Here is a 12,887-nt window from a genome sequence, read left to right on the forward strand (position 1 = left end):
TAAGCCTATAAATATGTACTTCTTTTTCATGAATGAATAAGTTGAGTTTTCTATTTTCTTCTACTCCTCTTCCACATAGAGTTATTTCTCCTCTTCCACATTTTTCTTTCTATAATTCTTTTTTCTTCTCCCATAATTTTTGTTTCCAACAAAGTGGTATCAGAGCTATGGCTAATGGAGGTATGGTTCCCTTCCAAGTTCCAGTACTCAAAGCGAGTAATTATGACAATTGGAGTATCAAGATGAAGGCGCTTCTTGGAACTCATGATGTTTGGGAAGTTATAGAAAAAGGCTACGTTGAGCCTCGTGACGACTCGACGTTATCTTCAACTGAAAAAGACAGTCTGAGAGATTTAAGAAAGAGAGACAAGAAGGCTCTCTTCCTCATTTATCAAGCTTTAGATGAGGATGGTTTTGAGAAGATTTCAAGTGCTACTTCAGCCAAGCAAGCATGGGAAAAGCTCCAAGTCTCATATCAAGGAGAAGAAAAAGTAAAAATAGTACGACTTCAGACATTAAGAAGTCAATTTGATGCTCTTCGTATGAAAGAAGGTGAGTTAGTATCAGATTATTTTTCTAGAGTCTCTACCATTTCCAATCAACTAAAGAGAAATGGTGAGAAACTAGAAGAAGTAACTATTATTGAGAAAATTCTTCGATCATTGGATTCAAAATTTGATAGCATTACAACCATCATCGAAGAGACCAAGGATCTACAAGTCATGACGATTGAGCAACTGCTGGGTTCATTACAAGCTCATGAAGAAAAGAAGAAGATAAATGAAGAAATTACTCAACAACTCCTAAAGACGACTCTTCAACCAACAAAGAAAGATGAAAGCTCCAGTAATAATAGAAGTCAACGAGGAAGAGGTCGTGGATATGGACGAGGCCGTTCTAATGAGCAAGGATGGGTCTCCAACAACAGCAATGAAAGAGGAGAACATTCAACAAGAGGACGTGGAAGAGGGTATACAAACTCGAGGTACGATAAATCTCAAGTTAAGTGCTACAATTGTGACAAATTTGGACATTATGCAAAAGAATGTAGATCGCCCAAGAATAAAGTATATGAAAGAGTAAATTATATGGAAGAAAGGAAAGAAGAAGATGGCACCCTACTGCTAGCATATAAAGATAATGAAAGAGAAGAAGATACAATTTGGTATCTCGACACTGGTGCAAGCAATCATATGTGTGGGAAAAGAAACATGTTCGTAGAGCTTGATGAATCAGTTGGTGGTAATGTATCCTTCGGAGATGAATCAAAGATTGAGGTAAAAGGCAAAGGTAACATTCTCATCTGTTTGAAGAATGGAAAACATGAATTTATCTCAAATGTTTTCTTAGTACCAAATATGAAGAGCAACATCCTAAGCTTAGGACAACTTTTGGCAAAAGGGTATGATATTCATCTAAAAGATGGTATGCTCATCTTGAAAGATCATATTGGTTGCTTAATTGCTAAGGTGTCTATGTCAAAAAATAGAATGTTCTTACTTAATATTCAAAATGATGTCGTCAACTGTCTCAAAGCTTGTTACAAAGACATCACTTGGCTATGGCATCTTCGATTTGGACATCTGAATTTCGGAGGACTAGAACTGCTTTCAAAGAAGGAGATGGTGAGAGGACTACCTTACATCAAACATCCTGATCAAGTATGTGAAGCATGTCTACGTGGGAAGCAATTTAGAAGAGGTTTTCCAAAGGAGTCAAGTTCCACAGCTCAAAAGCCTCTTAAACTTATACATACAGATGTTTACGGTCCAATAAAGCCAAGTTCACTTGGTAAGAGTAATTATTTCATTCTTTTCATAGATGATTTTTCTCAGAAAACTTGGGTATACTTCTTGAAGCAAAAATCTGAGGCCTTCAGCATATTCAAGAAATTTAAAGCTACCATAGAAAAGGAGAGCGGTCTCGAGGTCAAAACTATGCGTTCTGATCGAGGAGGAGAATTTACCTCAAAGGAGTTTCAAGAATTTTGTGAAGCCAACAGAATACGACTACCCTTGACAGTTCCAAGATCCCCTCAACAAAATGGAGTGGCGGAAAGAAAGAATTGAACCATCCTTGACATGGCAAGGAGCATTCTCAAAAGCAAGCGGCTACCAAAGGAACTTTGGGCAGAAGCGGTTGCATGTGCAGTATACTTATCCAACTGATCACCAACAAGGAGTGTGTGGGGCAAGACACCAAAAGAAGCATGGAGCGGAAGGAAGCCTGGGATTTCTCATCTAAAAGTTTTTTGAAGTATAGCTCACGTTCATGTGCCTGATCAATCAAGAAGCAAATTGGATGATAAAAGTAAGAAGTTTATTTTTATTGGTTATGATGCTAACTCAAAAGGGTATAAGCTATACAATCCAGATACTAGGAAGACAATCATCAGCCGAGATGTCATATTTAATGAAGAAGAAGAATGGAATTGGGAATCTCGAAATGAAGATTATAACTTTTTCCCGTGCTTTGAAGAAGAAGATGTGGAGCAACTAAGGGTGGAGCAACCAAGGGTAGAGCAAACAAGAGAGGAGCCTACTACTCCACTAGTAACACCAACATCAAGTACTCAAGAGAATTTATCTGCATCAACTTCAAGTGAAAGAGTACCACGCTTTAGAAGCTTACGGGAAATTTATGAGGTAACTGAAAATCAAGATAATCTTACTCTATTTTGTCTCTTTGCGGATTGCGAGCCTATAGATTTCCAAGAAGCTATAAAAAGCAAAAGGTGGAAAGATGCAATGGATGAAGAAATCAAGGCGATAGAGAAGAATGACACATGGGAGTTAACGACACTTCCTAAAAGACATAAGGCGATTGGTGTGAAGTGGGTGTACAAAATAAAGAAGAATGCCAAAGGAGAAGTTGAAAGATATAAAGCAAGATTGGTGGCAAAAGGCTACAGTCAAAGATCTGGCATTGATTATGATGAGGTATTCGCTCCCGTTGCTCGATTAAAAACTATCAGACTAATCATTGCTTTAGCAGCTCAAAATAAGTGGAAAATGTTGGTTGCTACTCGGAAAACCTAGAGGTTCCACTGTACAAAAATTTTGTACAAAGGTCTGAACCTTTTCCTAGCTACCATGTGTTCTTTTAAATTAAATTTTGGATCGCCTGCGGAACTTAACACGTTTGATCCAAAACTTAATCTATTTGTTCTTTTAGGTTTAGACTTGGATCTCCTGCGAAACTTAACACGTTTGATCCAAATCACCTAAGTTATTAATTCCATTAAATATTAATTTCCATAATTGGCTCCCAGTACTGACGTGGCGAGGCACATGGCCTTCTTGGATATGGGAACAACCACCACCGACTAGACAAAACCTTTTATGGAAAGCTAATATTTAATTTCCTAAAATAACTTTAGGTCAACCAAAAAGAACAATCAAATCACAAGGAAAAAAAAACAAAAGAACACTATATCGAAAACAAATTCGAAACACTAGAATCGTATGCCTCTTGTATTTAGTATTATTTCTAAAAATAACTAGTATGATGTGGAAAGATAAATTACTAGTTATACCTTTTAGAAAAACCTCTTGATCTTCTATCGTATTCCTCTTCTAACCTCGGACGTTGTGTGGGCAACGATCTTCCGAGATGAGAACCACCAAGCACCTTCTTCTTCCTTGCAAGCTTCGGCCATCAAAACATCTTCTAGGATGAAGAGGTTCGGCCACCACCACCATGCTCCAAGGGATGCTAGAAACAAAGCTTTCTTTCTCTCCTTCTTCTTCTTCTTCTCTAAACTTGATCCGGCCACCATATGAGTCTCCGCAAGAAGGATGAGGTTCGACCATCAAAGAGAAGAAAGGAGGAGAGGATGGCCGGCCACACCAAGGAAGAAAAAGAGAGAGGAAAAATAATAGAGTTGTTAACCATGAAGGCACCTCTACCCTCTCTTTTATAATCCTTGGCCTTGACAAATAAGGAAATTTAAATAAAAATTTCCTTAATTCTTTTTCCATTGATAAGGAAAATTTATTTAATTAAAAACATTTTTTTTCTTATCAACAATGTGGCCGGCCACTTTAAACCAAGCAAAGGAAATTTAATTCAATCAAGAATTAAAACTTTCATAATTTGTTTCCGGAAATTTTAAAAAATTTCTCTAATAATTTTTCCCTTCATGATGGTTAATAAAAAGGAAATTAAAATATTTCTTTTAAACATGTGGATAAAAAGAAAGTTATCTTTAAAAATTAAAATCTCTTCCAATCTACAAATAAGGAAAGATATCTAATCTTTTCTTAATCTTTGTAGAAGCTTTATAAAAGAGATATTTAATTTTTAAACTCTCTTTTAAATCATGAACATGATTAAAAGGAAAGTTTTTACCAAAATTAAAATCAATCTTTTAATCTACAAATAAGGAAAGAGATTTAACTCTTTTCTTAATCTTTTGTAGAATCTTATAAAAGGAAATTTTTAAATTTTTAAACTCTCTTTTAAATCATGTTATCCACATAAGAAAATTTTAAAAAATAAAATTCCTTTTTATTTTAATAGGGCTGGCCACCTAAGCTTGAGTTCAAGCTAGGGCCGGCCACATGAATTCACCCATGAATCAAAACATGGTCGGCCCTAGCTTGGTCTCCAAGCTAGCTTGGCCGGCCCCCTATAGGATGGGTAAGAAGGTGGGTATAGGTGGGTATAGTACTCTATAATCAAGAGGCTACGATAGGGACCGAGAGGAGGAATTGGTTTTGGTCTCCCAATAAAATTAAGCATCCTGTGTTCGCCCCGAACACACAACTTAATTTTATCAATAATAATTCATTCCACTAGAGAATTATTATTGAACTACCGCACCAATCCCAAATTACATTTTTGGGCTCCTTCTTATTATGAGTGTGTTAGTCTCCCTGTGTTTAAGATAACAAATGTCCACTAATTAAGTAAGTTACTGACAACTCACTTAATTAATATCTAGCTCCAAGAGTAGTACCACTCAACTTCATCGTCATGTCGGACTAAGTCCACCTGCAGGGTTTAACATGACAATCCTTTTGAGCTCCTCTTGGGGACATTCTCAACCTAGTATCTCTAGGACACAGTTTCCTTCTATAATCAACAACACACACTATAAGTGATATCATTTCCCAACTTATCGGGCTTATTGATTTATCGAACTAAATCTCACCCATTGATAAATTAAAGAAATAAATATCAAATATATGTGCTTGTTATTATATTAGGATTAAGAGCACACACTTCCATAATAACTGAGGTCTTTGTTCCTTTATAAAGTCAGTATAAAAGGAATGAACTCAAATGGTCATACTCAATATACTCTAAGTGTACTAGTGTAATTATATAGTTAAGATAAACTAATACCTAATTACACTATGACCTTCCAATGGTTTGTTCCTTTCCATCTTGGTCGTGAGCTACTGTTTATAATTTATAAGGAACCGATAACATGATCTTCTGTGTGTGACACCACATACCATGTTATCTTCAATATAAATTAATTGAGCAACTACATTTATCATAAATGTAGACATTTGACCAATGTGATTCTTATTTCTAGATAAATGTTTATACCAAAAGCTAGGCTTTTAGTATACATCCTAACAGAAAATACATTAAATGGATGTAAAATCTACTTTTTTAAATGGAGTTCTTGAAGAAGAAGTCTATATTCAGCAACCATCAGGTTATGAAGTTAAAGGACAAGTAGACAGAGTTCTAAAATTGAAGAAGACTCTCTACGGGCTGAAGCAAGCACCAAGGGCATGGAATAGCCGAATAGACAAGCACCTGCAAGAGAAAGGCTTCATCAAATGTCCTTATGAACATGCATTATACATTCAGAGTAAGGATAAAGATGTTTTAATTGTATGCCTATATGTCGATGACTTGATCTTCACAGGAAGCAATCCAAGTATGTTTGGAGAATTTAAAGAAGTGATGACTAAAGAGTTTGAAATGACTGATATTGGGCTCATGACATACTATCTGGGCATTGAAGTGAACCAAAGGGAAGATGGAAGCTTCATCTCACAAGCAGGTTATGCAAGAGAGATATTAAAGAAGTTCAGGATGGATAATAGTAAGTCTATAAATACCCCAGTAGAATGTGGAGTCAACACTACTAAAAAAACTGTTTTTAACGACGAATATTAACGACGGCATCAAATACCGTCGTTATTGGTGGTTCAACAACGACGGTATTTAGTGCCCGTCGTTGATGTGTATGCATTAACGGCGGTATTTATTCATGTCGTTAATGCTTTGGCATTAACGACCGTATTTGCTATTTTGGTCGTTAATGTCACGCTTTTAACGACAGGATCTCCTCCTGTCGTTATTGTAAGATCTTTAACGACGGGATTTTCTCCTATCGTTATTGCAACATTATAACTAGTTAAGAAAAAATTATAAAAATAATAAAAATATAAAATATAAAATATAAAATTATTAAAAATAGAAAAAAAAAATTCAGAGACTTTGAAAAGTGAGACTTACATTAAATTGAAAACACAAAATTATCTCCTATTCCAATCCAATGATTGTGATAAATCAAATTAAAGATACTAAACTATCTTCCAATCCAATGGTTGAGATGACTTTTGACTCAAATAAAATAAAATGATAACATTAAAATCTACCCTCATCAAATCGCATGCGTTCAACCCCATGTCCTAATCCAACCCACGCTCATTTTTCCCCCTAAATGCATCCAACCTTATTTTTGCCACCTATATACGTCTAAGCCCCCAAATTCCCCCAACTCCTTTGCGCGCGCGTCTCTTCATCTTCCTCGTCTTCTTCCATTGCCGTCGAGCTCAAGATATCAGCAGATCCGGCGGGCAGTAGGGGTGTGCAAGTTCGACGGCCAGCAGGGGCGTGCAGGTCCGGACCGCAGCAGGGCTTGAGCGATTCTTCATCTTCCTCACGTTTTATCACTGCTATTGAACTTGAGAGATCAGTAGGTCCGGTGGTCAGCAGGGTGCACACGACTCTTCATCCTCCTCGAGTTCTACTGTTGCCGTCGAGCTCAAGAGATTAGCAGGTTCGGCAGGCAGCAGGGAAACCCTATTCTTGCAGTGACATTGTTAGTTCCCTGTAGTTATGTGTCCCCTTCCACCTCTAGGGATTTGAGCACGCAACGACGACTCCTCACTGTAGTTCCACCGTCGCAGAGAAAATCAAGAGATCGACAGCCCGGCGGCAATCTCCAAGCTTCTATTTCAGGTGAGAAATTTTTCTTTCATCCTTTCTATTACTGCTTTTATTTTCTCTTCATTTCAATGGAAGGATCCTTAGAATGATTACTTGTATTCCTCTTCGTTTTCTACCATAGTGATCCTTAGAATCTAATTAATTGTATTTTCTCTTCGTTTTCTATGTTAGAGAACCTTAGAATTTGATTATTTGTATTTTCTCTTAATTATCTATTGCAGGGATCCTTAGAATCTGATTACTTGTATTTCCTCTTCATTTTCTGCAGTAGGGATCCTTGAATCTGATTTATAGTTAAATTTGTCCACCTTTTTGAATATCGAATGGCACCCGATAAGAAATGGATGGATTTTATTAATGATCGACTTGGTGAAACATATGGACAGGGGATTGAAAATTTTTTAGACTATGCTTTTGAAAGAACAAGGGCAACAAATGAAATTCGATGCCCATGTGTTAAATGTGCAAATGCACATTTTGGGTCTAGGGAATCTGTTAAAATGCATTTGATTGTTTATGGAATACTTCAAAATTATAGATTTTGGTATCATCATGGAGAAAAGCCAGAGGATGATTTGGAAATACACAATTCGGAAACTGAAGTAGATGATAATGATCACTTAATGGAAGATCTTCTAAGAGATTTACATCCACATTATGATGATTCAAAGTGTGCTAATATTAGTGAGGAGCAAAATGATGAAGCTAAAATTTTTTATAGATTATTAAATGATTCAAAAGAACCAAGGATCAAGGGTTTCAAAATTGTCGGCATTAATAAAGTTACTTCATATAAAAAATGTTGGACAATGGACAAATAAATCATTTAGCATGTTGTTGCAATTGTTGAAGGAAGAAATATTACCAGAAAATTCTGATCTTCCAGATTCATATTCTGATGCTAAAAAGTTTATTAGAGATATTGGCCTTTCTTATGAAAAGATTGATGCATGTAAAAATAATTGTATGTTATTTTGGAAAGACCATAAGAACTTGGATTTTTGTGAAGTGTGTGGAATATCTAGATGGAAGGAGGATAGGCATAGTGGGGGAACTCAATTCAAAGCTAATGGAAAGAAGATTCCAAAGAAGATATTACGTTATTTCCCACTAAAACCAAGGTTGCAAAGGTTATTTATGTGTTCAAAAACTGCCCCTTACATGAGATGGCACAATGATGCAAGGGTTGATGATGAAATTCTAAGGCATCCAGCTGATTCTATGACATGGAAATCATTTGATGAAAGATATAAAGATTTCTCCTCAGAGGCTCGCAATGTGAGACTTGGTCTCGCAAGTGATGGGTTTCAACCATTTGCAAATGCAAAAACAACATATAGCATTTGGCCTGTGATCCTTATTCCTTATAATTTACCACCATCAATGTGTATGAACTTGTCTAACTTCATGTTATCCATGTTAATTCCTGGTCCAGAGAGTAGTGGAGATGCAATTGATATCTATTTGCAACCGTTGATCGATGAATTGATTGAGTTGTGGCACACTAGAGTAGAAACTTTTGATACATCAACTTCTCAAAATTTTACTTTACGTGCTGCTTTGTTGTGGACAATTAATGACTTCCCGGCATATGCAAATTTATCTGGATGGAGTACAAAAGGAAAGTTAGCATGTCCTTGTTGTAATAAGGATACTTGCTCAATGAGATTGACAAATGGTGGTAAAGAGTGTTATATGGGGCATCGACGTTATCTCCCATTAAACCACAAATGGCGCAAGGATAAGCATTCCTTTGATGGTACAGTTGAAATGAGATTGCCGCCTAAATCATTTTCTGGAAAAGATATTTTATGTCAAGTTCAGGATTTGGAAGGCATAATCTTAGGTAAGGATACTACTAGAAAGACAAAAATATCTCATGATAAACGGGGTGATAATTGGAATAAGAAGAGTATATTCTTTGAGCTACCATATTGGGAAACATTGTTATTAAGGCATAATTTGGATGTGATGCATATTGAGAAAAATATATGTAACAGTGTTCTTGGAACAATTATGGATATTAAAGGCAAGACTAAAGATAATCACAAAACACGTCTTGATTTACAACTCTTGAATATAAGGCCTGAATTACATCCTGTTGCAATAGGAGATGATCTTGAGTTTCCCACTGCACCTTACGCATTGTCCTCTAGTGAGAAACATCAGCTTTGTTTATTTCTTAAACAATTAAAAATGTCTGATGGCTTTTGTTCAAACATTGCGGATTGTATAAATGTTAGGGAGAACAAAGTTTCAGGTTTAAAGAGTCATGATTGTCACATCTTACTAGAATATCTTATTCCTCTTGCAACACGTGGATTACTTTCAGAATCAGTGTATGAAGCTCTTGTTGAGCTATCAATGTTCTTTTCTAGTTTGTATTCCAAATCACTAAAGATGGAAGACTTGAAACAACTTGAAAGACAAATTCCTATCACACTTTGTAAGTTGGAAAAGATTTTTCCACCCTCATTTTTTGACATCATGATACATTTGCCGATTCATTTAGCAATGGAAGCTATGCTTGGGGGACCTGTTCAATATCGATGGATGTATCCAATAGAACAAAAGTTGAGTACTTTCAAATCATATATTCGAAATAAAACTCATCCAGAGGCATCAATTGCTGAGGGTTATATAGCAAATGAGTGTATCAGTTTATGCTTAAGATATTTCGACACATCTGATTTTGGATGTATGGAAAGTAATGATGGTTTATCCATATTTTCATCCATTGAAGAGTTATCAACAGGAATAGCATGCAATTTGGATCGTGTTGACCAAGAGCGAGCTCACATCTACATATTAAAGAATTGTGAAGAAGTTCAATCATTTTACAAGTATGAAACTATAAACTTATTCTTCCATATTGTTTTTTTTAAATTATGATTAACCTCTAAATTTCCTATGTAGTGACTACTTGCAAATCCGTGCTTCTAGTCATTTGGTTTTGTCCGATGAGGAATGGGATAAACAATTTATTAACTGGCTCAGAGTTAGAGTAAGTGAGATTTTTAATGCACATACATGTCTTTGTTTTCACTAATAAATTATATCTTGAGAGTAAGAATTTTTTTCTTTCATATTTGATAGGTCGAGAGGTTACATAAAAATGACAAAACCAAAAAAATGAAAGATCTGCTTTCTTTGGCACGTGGGCCTACACAGTATGGGAAGTCATTTGTATGTTGTAAAGTAAATGAATATAAATTCCATACTGAAGAGCACAGCAAGGGCCTAAGGACACAAAATAGTGGTATTCTCGTTGTTGGGAACTATGGTGCAGAAAATATTGACTATTATGGAGTGTTATCACATATTATTGAATTACAATTTCTTGGTGAAAGGCGAATTGTGGTTTTCAAGTGCAAATGGTTTGATGTGCATTCTAGAGAAAGAGGGATCAAAGTGGATAAATATGGTTTTGTTAGTGTAAATTGTCAACGGATTTTGAAATCAAATGAACCTTTTGTATTGGCCACTCAAGCATCGCAAGTGTTTTATGTGATAGATAATACCTCAAAAGGTTGGCACATAGTGACAAAAACATCTCCTCGATACTCATATAATATGTTGACGAAGAGATATTCAATGCCTACAAATATAGATGATATTCTCGAAGCTTATCAAAATTAAGGATAGAATAATATAAATCTTTATTTGCTTTGTGTAAGTGTTAGTGTTTTAAACTACTTTGATTCTATTTATATTATTCTTTTCATTTAACTAATATGATAATGTATTTGTTGTAGGATCATGGACTCTCAAAATTCATCTTTGGGTACTAAGAGGAAGCTATTTATAGCACCAGGTTCTTTAGCTCGAGGTCGTGGAAAAAACACAAGGCATTTAGGATTGTCTGGACAAAATCATGTTTCTAGATCAATTGAACATGAGCCTTCTTTGGTGAACACATATAACAATGATATGCAATGTGTGTCTGAACAAGTTGACCATGTGGAAGACTCTCAAGCTCAAATGGAATCTAGCCAAGGTATCAAAAAGCAATTTATAGTGTGGTAAAAATATTTTCATGTTTAGACAAATCATTTTCATGTAAATCTAAACTAATTATTTTCATGTTTAGACAAATCATCTACTCAACAAAATTTGAACAAGCGAGGTAAAAATAAGTGTGGTACTGTGTGTAAATTGAAAAATGGAGAGAAACTTCTTATAAATTTCTATATGGGTTGAGCTGTTGGGTTGAATCATCAAGCCTTTACAAGACATTTGGGTATAATTGTAAGAGATGGAAATATATGCCCAGTTCGAGTTCTTGCGTGGAATAAAATTGGTGAAGATGCTAAAAATCACATGTGGGCTGCTGTTACGGTGAGTCTATTACCAATCTTTAATACTTCCTATAAATTTCTTAGGAGAAGTACTCTTTGAATGTGTCACTATCATTATGTATGTAGGTTCCTATTATATAGTTATGGATTTGATGCATTTCTATAGGAGACTTGATTTATGCTTATTTTTGTAAAGCTATGTGATTTATACTTTCTACAGCTAAGATTTAGATGCATCATATCATGATATATATTGGCATATAATTTCAGATATATGGAATTATCTGTGCAAGTAGTCCTTTATTTTTGCCACCGTGGATGGAATTGTATCCATATCATAGTTTATTGATTGGACTCAAACCAAATCATATGAAATATTCCTTTATTGCAAGGTAGTCCTTTATTGATGTTCCTTTTAATCGTATTTTTGTGTTTTGAATCTTCACAAAATAAAACAATTTGCATGGTTATTATATGAAATATCTTATGCCCTTTTAACAGACAAGTTATGTCATATTATTTCAACATGTGCTTAAAATATTTAATACTAACCAATTTTTTTATTATATGAAATATCTCATTATTATATGCTTACCAAAAAAATTTCAGGATAAGTTCAAAAATGATGATATTGAGCTATATCGTGAGGCAACCCTTAAACATATGCAACAATTATGGAAGAATTGGAGATGCGAGATGAACTCAAAATTTGTAAAACCATGCAAAACACGTCAAGAAGTTTTACAAAATGTTCCCAAGGGAATGGATAAACAAGATTGGGAATGGTTGGTTAAAGAATATTTTTTAAGTGAAAGTTTTCAGGTTATTCTTATCCCATCTTTTTTATGTTATAAATTACTTTTTTAATTTAAATGCATTTTTTATAAAATTATACTAATATTAATATATTTGCAGAAAATGAGTAAAACAAATACACAGAATAGATCCTTGAAATCTATGCCACATCGAACAGGAAGCAAGCCTTTTAGGCAATTGGCATATGAAATGGTAAAACATATTTTATAAGGATTTTATATTAATTTAGACATAAAATTGTGTCTTATTAATATTTATAGGGAGGAAAAGATGGACAACCTCCAGATTTTGCATCAATGTTTTTTGAGACACGAAAAAAGGGAGACCATATTGTTGATCTTGATGCAATTGAAAAATATGTGAGTATATAACATTTTAATTCATTTCTTCACATGATATTTGATTCATCATAGATTTCAAAATCTTTTAACTTATTGAAGGATGAGATTTGTGAAGTTGTTCGAGAAGATTCTTCCTTGTCAAATATTCAACTTGTTGAGAAATGTTTTGGACCTCAACGACATGATCATGTTTTTGACCATGGAGGAGGAGTGAGGCCTAAAGATGTGAGAG

The 12,887-nt window shown here is 34.9% G+C and overlaps 1 protein-coding gene and 1 long non-coding RNA gene across 2 annotated transcripts; both read left to right on the forward strand.

Annotated features, from left to right (window-relative positions):
- The first annotated feature begins 8,031 nt into the window (after window positions 1-8,031).
- Window positions 8,032-11,639, forward strand: LOC122026804. Its single transcript, XM_042585519.1, has 7 exons — window positions 8,032-10,043; window positions 10,117-10,204; window positions 10,297-10,577; window positions 10,956-11,197; window positions 11,291-11,326; window positions 11,423-11,538; window positions 11,625-11,639. Exons 1-7 carry the CDS (start codon window positions 8,032-8,034, stop codon window positions 11,637-11,639), a joined length of 2,790 nt encoding a protein of 929 aa, XP_042441453.1.
- A 617-nt stretch (window positions 11,640-12,256) lies between these two features.
- On the forward strand, window positions 12,257-12,679 carry LOC122027095. The gene is made up of 3 exons (XR_006124288.1): window positions 12,257-12,320; window positions 12,414-12,506; window positions 12,575-12,679. It is a non-coding gene; the product is annotated as an uncharacterized LOC122027095 (long non-coding RNA).
- Window positions 12,680-12,887: the final 208 nt, after the last annotated feature.

The sequence above is a fragment of the Zingiber officinale genome, chromosome 10A (assembly GCF_018446385.1).
Source record: "Zingiber officinale cultivar Zhangliang chromosome 10A, Zo_v1.1, whole genome shotgun sequence".
In the NCBI taxonomy this organism is placed as follows: Eukaryota; Viridiplantae; Streptophyta; class Magnoliopsida; order Zingiberales; family Zingiberaceae; genus Zingiber; species Zingiber officinale.